This window comes from Dasypus novemcinctus, chromosome 11 (assembly GCF_030445035.2).
Source record: "Dasypus novemcinctus isolate mDasNov1 chromosome 11, mDasNov1.1.hap2, whole genome shotgun sequence".
In the NCBI taxonomy this organism is placed as follows: Eukaryota; Metazoa; Chordata; class Mammalia; order Cingulata; family Dasypodidae; genus Dasypus; species Dasypus novemcinctus.
This window is the reverse complement of record NC_080683.1, coordinates 60,980,353-60,988,903: the sequence shown is the minus strand read 5'-3', so window position 1 is coordinate 60,988,903 and position 8,551 is coordinate 60,980,353. Positions and strand designations below refer to the sequence as shown.

The following is an 8,551-nucleotide window of genomic DNA, read 5'->3' as shown; positions in this document are numbered from 1 at the left end:
TTAACGCACCAGCTCCCATTCAGGGAAATAATATAATCAATTCATGGCTTTTTAAATGGACTGAGCAACGTTCTGGACCACTTACTCACCACATCTGAGTCAAGAGGTAAGTTTTATCTCTTTTGAGAGAATTTATTTATTGGAGAACTGCCTTTCTTTTAATTGGGTAGTCATTACCTCAAATCATCTTTCCAAAAATTTTCAGTGAGGAAAGAAATCCAAATGATTTACAAACCTTGACATACTGCTATTCAGTTTTGTGCCCCATCACAAGGCCCTTTCTAGGTAAGCTGCCACTAAGTAAAAGTGTATATTTGGAATGTGTGATTTACTTGAGGGTTTTGGTATGCTGTGGCCAAGCCAGAACACCTGGCCTGGGCATAGAGTGTGTGAGCTGACATAAATGGGTTGGATGGTGGGAACATGGAGGAACGACCCAGGGCCCTTCAGCAACCCTTTCTGGGTGGATTTAGGACAACCTTAGCACTATTCCTAGGTGATCCTCAAAAAACGGCAATGCCTTTATTCATGCAGGGAATTAAAATATCTTGCCAGAGGTATATATGTACATGGTGGGCACTGCCCTGTATTCTGTGTTTCTCATGGAACAATAATTAAATTTTAAAAAACCACACTGTTATTTACATGTATAAATCCTAAACCTAGATGTAAAATCCTTAAGATTTTAGTTCTTACTCAACCATTTTTACAAAAGAAAAATCCCATATCACAAAGCCAATAAAATTAAAAATACTAGATTTAGTGGACAAAAGATGCTTTGCTGACATTAAATTGATACTCATTAAAAGAATCAGACACTGACTGCAGAAGTCCAGATTCTTTGGAGTGGAGCCCGCCTGTGCTACGATTAGCCAGGCGATGTTATTTGCCAAACCCTGGTAAATATGAGAACAGAATCTCGTGGCGGTCCTTGGTTATGAGTTGGTTGGTAATTGGCATAGTTTTTTATTAATTTTTTAACATCATAGAAACAATAATACACACATAAACTTCTTATAAGCCCTTGAGATATTCTATACACCTTCAGGGGAACAGAGATCTCAGTTTGAGAAATATTGCTTTAGGAATTTTCCCAGTGAGGCATCTTAAAAATGAAAGTGCCTTATATGCAAACAGGGAGTTAAAGTGTTAGCACATGTCCATGAGAAGAAACTCTTTCCTTCAGGGTTAGATGATTTAAGTGTGAGGTAAGACAGTGAATTATTGATGGGCCAGAGAACCCAGGGCTCTGTGGGGAATTGGAGACCAGCCTTCTGGGCCTGGGACCTGCTGCCGGCTTTTCTGTTGGTTTATTGGAAGTCTTGGACGAGCCTCCTAACTCTCTGGGATTCAGTTTCTTCAGAAGTAAATTGGAGTTCATATGTACTATGACAAAGGATGGAGTGAGGGCTGGATGAGATGCTGCATGCTTTGGAAATGGTCAAGCACTATCCAAGGTCAGGGATTATTCCAAGAGGTGAAAGGTGGGTATGGAGGTCAGTGGGTTTTTCAGGCCTTGTCATCGGTGGCCTGCAAGGCAATTGGAAATCCAGTGCCACTTGAGCGCAAATTTCAGAACTGTGCTTTACGGTGGTTGTAAAGCAGCTCTCAGGCTCCTGGCAGTGCTAGGGCTTCTTGACAGCATTCATGGCCATGCAGAGGACAGGGAGGCACTTGGTAGGACCTGCCTTCCCACCCAGAGGCTAGCTTGCTTGCCGTTGACTGAACCACATCCGAAGTGAAGGCTCCTGTGTGGAGTCTCTTAGCCGTGGTTGACTGAACCACATCCGAAGTGAAGGCTCCTGTGTGGAGTCTCTTAGCCGTATAAACTTATTTGTCTTTACCTTTTCTCCCTTTTATTCAAGGTCTTTTTCCAGTTGTATTGCTAGTTGGTGCTTGTCTTTTTTATTAGGTTCATTTTTTTTCAGATTTAATTTTGTAATTCTTATTGGAAAAACATGGACAATACAGAAAATCATGAAAACATGAAATCATTCATAAGAACTTTATTGATAAGCATTGCTAATATTTAGTTGTTCTGCTTTTTTTACCCTTTTTCTGCTTCCTATAGAAACTGTTCTTAAATGTTCAGGTTATAATGGGCCCCTATTAATTTCTTATATTTTATGAAGGCTTCCTTCAAATATTTAGATGAAATATTTAGGAAGAAACTGCAACTTTCCATAATTATTCCTAATATTGAGAATACTGAGTATTTTATTTTCTGAAAATGTTTGACTAATTGAATTTTCCAAACTAAATTCTGTTGAAGTTAATTTCTACTCTTAAGAGAAAAGAAAGCACAGCAGACATGGGGCATTAGAATTGGTAAGAGGAAACACTTATTAAAAAATGGGAGAAATCCTTGGAGACAGAAGAAAAAGGATAAAATAAAGACCCTGATGAAAAATAAGGAAACAATCAGATTAAGAGATAAAAACATTAAACTAATGACTTCACCGTGTCAAATGTATAACTGCTATTATATGGAGATTTCTCAGTCTTGTCCTCCTTCACAAGAACGGGGATAGAGGGGGAAAATGTATTTACCTTGCACTTGGAAAGAAAAGTGTAACACAACAGAAAGAATTTAAATGGCAAAACAAGAAAATAATGCTTAATGCTCAGTGAACACCATATATCATAGATAAATACCAGTTTTACCCATATTGATTCATGAAGGCCTCACGACCACCCATGACAGAGGGGCTATTTTCATCTCAGATGAGCTTGCACTAGAACCCAGGCAGTCCAGTGCTCTGCTCAGGCTAAACCATCTCTGTTAAAAGTAACCTAATATTAGAACATCGTCCTTAACACATCATTATCTGCACATTAGCAAAGAGTTTGATAATAGAATGGACATTTGTCAGTCAAATGAAAGTCGTAACCCTGACACATTTGATGGCATCCATTCTGTGGTTTCACTTTCTTACTGCTTTTCTTTTAGCAAAACAGTCTGGATCCACTCTCACCATTCTCTCATCTCTAAAATGCCCAGCAGGGTACTTTCAGATGTTTTGTAGCATTACATAAATGTCCTCTTGAGTAATAAGGACAAATGCCAGTGACATATTGTAGGGAAACATAATGCCTTTTTTTTTTTTCTCTTTAATCTTTGAGGCTTTGTTTTAATAATTCATGGAGACATTAACCTTTCAGGTGGATTTGAGATTGTTTTTATTTCATACAGTTTTGTTTATGTTCTGAAAACCAAGGACATGGAAGTATTTTTCCTCTGTTGAATAGAGTATTGTGTATGTGCTCTCATACACAATACTCTATTCAACAGAGAATAAATACTTAACAGAGAAAAACACCTCAAACTTCATATATCTTCCTAGGCCCCAAGTGTGTGGGCTTACTGTTTATTGTTTCCTTGGTAAGAGATAATATGATGTGTTTGACAGGTGAGCTGCTATAACAGTACCCCAACTTTCTTAACCCTCCTGGCTCCCCTTACTACTGTTTTCATGATACTCTTTTGGCTGAGTTTATGGAGAAAGCAAGAAGTAATTAATTTTTGTATTAGGAATAGTGACCTTAAGTGGCAAGGAAGTCACCTGAGAAATCAAAAGGCAAATTAATGCAGATCTGGACTTCTAGCCCACATCATCTGACTATAGTAACAAGCTTAGATTTCTCCACGCAGGGAGATCTTGCCATTCCACCCCAGGAGTATTTAGCAAAGTCTGGAGACATTAGTGGTTGTCACAATTGGAGACAACTATTGGCATTTAGTAAGTAGAGGTCAGGGATGCTGCTAAACATCCTACAATGCACAGAACAGCCCTCCCACCATCGTAACAAAGAATTATCCTGCCCAAAATGGCGATAGTGCTCTGATGAGAAAGCCTGCTTTAGAGTAACAGAAATTGGATTTGAACACTGCTCTGCAACTTGCTTTGTGACCTTGGGGCAGTGGCTCATTACTCAGAGTCTACTTTCTCATTTAAAACAACAAAATAACCACTACCATAAAAAAAATCACCTCTCCCAGGTGGTTGTGAGAGACCAACAAAAACACTGAACCAAATGCTGAATGTGCTAAGAAAATAATGAGCGTAATAAACAAAAATCAGAGCCCAGCCCGTGGAGTTCAATTATAAGACAAGATGGAAGCAGTCAGTGCCACACAATGTCATGAAATGAAAAAGAAGGTTCCCCAACTTCCTGTCAGCTTTTCTTTTACTTCCTTTTCTTTTTAAGGGAAAAGAGCAAAAGAGATAGAGAGGCCAGCACTGAGGATAATCTGGGAGGGGAATGGAGATGAAAACTGGAAATAGAAACTAGTGTATGGGTTGTTCAGGTGCCAGTGATTTCAGCCATGACTTGGAGATCAATTTGAGAGATATTTAGGAGGAAACAAAAGAACTTGGAAAGCAACTTTAAAAGGAAACGAGTCCAGTATGAAGTTCCCTGACTTGGGTCCCTGGGTGTTGGCAATGCCATTCAACAAGATAAGGAAGTGAAAAGGCAGGGAAAAAAATTAATTCATCAAATCCTATAAAATTGTATGGTGCAAAGTGTAACCATAATGTAAACTATAGACCATGTTTAGTAGCAATGCTTCAATATATGCTCATCAACTGTAACGAATGTGTTACAATAATGAAAGATGTTAATGAGGGCAAGTGTGGGAGGGGGAGTATGTGGGAATCTCCTATATTTTCTATGTAACATTTATGTAATCTAAAGCTCCTTTAAAAATAAAGAAAAAAAATACAATAACAACTAAAAATAATTCAGCATAGACAAATCAAGTTTGAGATGCTTATGGGAAATTTAGATAACAAGGAGGCCATTTGCTGTGGAGATCTGGGGAGGAGGCAAAGATTTGGGAGTCAGGAACCTACAGGAGGTAGTCGAATCTACAGGAATTAGTGAGATTTTCCTGGGAGAGTATGTGGAGTGGGAAAAGAGCAGAGGACAGAACTTTAAGGGCTGGACAAAAAAAAAAAACCCAAAAACAAAAACCAAGATGGCATAACCAGTGGAGTAGATCAATAGGAAGAGAAGGTAGAGCATCATGGAAGCCAAGTCTGAAAGCATTTCAAGAATACGAGAACATGCAATAGTGTAAAATGTCATAGAAAAATTAAATGAGATCTAGACTGTCCAGAAGATTTACTGGTTAAATGGTAGTGCTGACTTCAGCAAGAAAACTTCAGTGCCGTCATGAGCAGAAAAAATGAGATTCAGTGAACTGAGAAGTAGTTAAGGAAGCAGAAATTGCCAGAAAGAGAAACTGTGAAGATTTCCTCTCACTAAAGATACATACACTTAGACATATTTACATGCTAAGAGGAAGGAAACAGTGGAGATCAAAGTTGCCAAATACAGAACAGGGAAAATGGATAGATCAAGGATGAGATATAGAGCTAGAATGATTATTTTTGAGGTCAACTGGGTAAAGGAGGTAAGTTGGGCATGTAGGTAAGTTGGTGAAATGAGTATGAATTTGAGGAAGTTCACTTTGGAGATCCTCACTTTTTACTATCAATTTGTAGGCAAGGATAGCTGCTGGTTTGGGGATAGGGACTTAAAAGCAGGTTGGGCAACAAAGAACCTTTGAGGGTTGGGGAGGGGCATTATTAAGATTGAGTAGAGACTACAACTACAAGTAGCGGCATGTGAAAAACACGTAAAGGTACCAGGGTCACCTTGGAATTCAAATCTAATTTTTTCTAGGCCAGCAACAGAACCCATCCATCATTAAAGGAAGGCGATAAAGCAGAAGAATTTTGCCAATGTTGAAAATGTATGAGAATGGGGTAGCATGTGTGAATGTGTGTGGGGGAAGGTGACCAATGAAATCCTAAATTAAAGTGGCTATGGCATCAATTATTTTCATGGACCAGTTGTGTCATCTCCTTATATGAAAGCAAACATTTTCTCTGGAATTCTTAGAAAACATTCAACATCCAGAGTTAATAATGCATACATTGGAGTTAATCATATAATGCCTCGAGACAGTAGAAATGATCCGTGGGATAGAAATAAATTAATCACACAATCGTAATGAAATTGTTTTCTTTTGCAGTGTTTTGCCTCCTTTGAGCCTAAGTCATGAGTTGGATGTTCCTTAGAGACCTCCTCGGTGGAGTAAATAAGTACTCAACAGAGATTGGGCGCATTTGGCTGGCTGTCATATTCATCTTCCGTTTGCTGGTCTACATGGTGGCAGCAGAACATGTGTGGAAAGATGAGCAGAAAGAGTTTGAGTGCAACATTAGACAACCTGGTTGTGAAAATGTGTGTTTTGACTACTATTTCCCCATCTCTCAGGTCAGACTTTGGGCCTTACAGCTGATCATGGTCTCTGCACCTTCACTTCTGGTGGTTCTACATGTAGCCTATCGTGAAAGCAGAGAGAAAAGGCAGAGAAAAAAACTCTATGTCAGCCCAGGCACAATGGATGGGGGCCTGTGGTACACTTACCTTATCAGCCTCATTGTTAAAACTGGTTTTGAAATGGGTTTCCTGGTTTTATTTTATAAGATGTATGATGGCTTTAGTGTTCCCTACCTTGTGAAGTGTGATTTGAAGCCTTGTCCCAACACTGTAGACTGCTTCATCTCCAAACCCACCGAGAAAACCATCTTCATCCTCTTCTTGGTCATTACCTCAGGCCTGTGCATTGTGTTGAATTTCACTGAACTGAGCCTTTTGGTTCTCAAGTGTTTTATAAAGTGCTGCCTCCAACAATACTTTAAAGAACTCAAGCCTTCAGTGTGTGAGTGCCACAACCTCCCATATGTAGAATGTGGCGAGGTAAGGGCGCCTCCTCTACTCCAGAATCACAATTCAGATTTGACTCTAAGCACACCCCAGCAACCTGGAGCAAAACTACTTTGTGACACACAAGAGGGTTAAATAAAGAAAACCAACATCCCTCCAAGCAAGACCTAAGGTGGGCTGGAAAACTGAGGGTATCAGGTTAGGGGAATTTTAAAAACTGCAATATACTCTTAGTTGTAAACACTAGTCAGAGGTCTCATTGTTTCGTTGTAGGCTTATCCATTATGTGGGTACATGAGTTGTATTTGAATAGTTAATTGTAAATTAGTCTAAAGTACAGCGAACAGCATTCTTTTAAGGGCTTAGATCTGTCCACTGGAAAATATGAAAAGTGATACTTCTGACAAATGGCCTCTGAACTGCCGTCGAGACACTGGAAGTCAGGCTCCACTCAACTCAGTCCTCCTCGCTCTTTGTGGAAAAAGACTGGGGGGCAGGGTAGGTAGTAGCTCATCGCAGCACACAGGAGCACAGCCAAAGAGCTAGCCCAGCCTGGGAGCAAGGCCTCAGAGCCGGGGACACTTGCAGTTTAGGTAGCCCAGGCTATGAGTGGACAAGAGGAGAAGGAAGCAAGCCATCATTTTAGAGGTGTCCAAGTACAAATATTCCTGGAAGATAGCCACTTAAACCTGAACCAGTCTGAATGGACCCACAGAAAATAACGCATTGATAGGTAGGAGGGGGAGCCCAAGAAGAATTTCCTCACTGATCATTCGCTTAAAACTTCTCTCTAGCCATAAGAAAGTTGAAATATTTTGTAAATTTCCGTATGGTTGTAGCTTTTTATAATCAGAAATTCACTATATGTCATAGTTTGCCCACAATTTCCCTCTAGGACAGATATTAACATGTGTATTGTGCTGTTACATTGGTGCAAAAAATGTAAAAGTTGTTTCTTATCACTTGTGTGGAAAACTATAGCATTCTTTTACTTTAGATTTAAAGAAAATTTACAGGTATATTCTCTTTGGATTTAATGTTCTAACACAGGTACATTTCACATTTGTCCAGAATAAAAATTAAGTGGTTTTGCCGTGCTGTGCGGTTGTTGTTGATATCTTTACTTGGCTGTATTGCATATGATTACTCTGTAGGGAAAAAAAAAACTTGTTCCCACAATTTCAGAACAGGATTTGCAACACTACTTGACCAAGGTAACTCAGAAATCATTCTTCTGCCCTGGGAATTTCTTAATGAAAACTCAGTGCATAAAAATATAATTTTAACCAAAACCCCAAATATGTCATGTCTTCTATGTCCTGTCCTCTTTAGAATAAAATGTCTGATTACAATTAATGCATAATGAAGATTATTTGGCTCATGTGGTCTACAGACCATGTCACCAACAGTGGTCATAAATTCTGTCTTAAAGACTCTGTCCTGGACAACAGTAAGGTGAATTTTGTGATTTTCACATTTTTTCAATTTACATCTTAGATCTCTGCTGGATTTAGGAGCCTACAACTATGTACTCTACTATTTGACATGAAACATCTTGGCTCCACAAATGCAGGAAATTATTGAAGAACTTATTTAAAGAAACATTTAAATTTTTTGGACAGTGACAAGTGATTAAAGGGAATAAGGATTTTGAGGTACTGATCATGGCACAGAATCTAGAAAATAAGGTTTTAATGGGCAAAACTGGAATAGAGAAGACGGACTTTCTCTGTCTGAGAATGAGTTTGTTGTTTGCATGTTTTTCTGGGAGGAATTCAGTCTCTTGACATTAGTTATGACAAGCTCTCCC

The 8,551-nt window shown here is 39.0% G+C and overlaps 1 protein-coding gene across 1 annotated transcript; it reads left to right on the top strand.

Annotated features, from left to right (window-relative positions):
* GJB7 (gap junction protein beta 7) lies at positions 1–7,834 on the top strand. Its single transcript, XM_004454491.3, has 2 exons — positions 1–106; positions 6,044–7,834. The coding sequence occupies exon 2, from the start codon at positions 6,070–6,072 to the stop codon at positions 6,874–6,876; it is 807 nt and encodes a 268-aa protein (XP_004454548.1). The 5' UTR covers positions 1–106; positions 6,044–6,069; the 3' UTR covers positions 6,877–7,834.
* Positions 7,835–8,551: the final 717 nt, after the last annotated feature.

Bases quoted from the DNA above. Each gene is read 5' to 3' on its own strand.
- GJB7 (XM_004454491.3), top strand. From the start codon at position 6,070: ATGAGTTGGATGTTCCTTAGAGACCTCCTCGGTGGAGTAAATAAGTAC.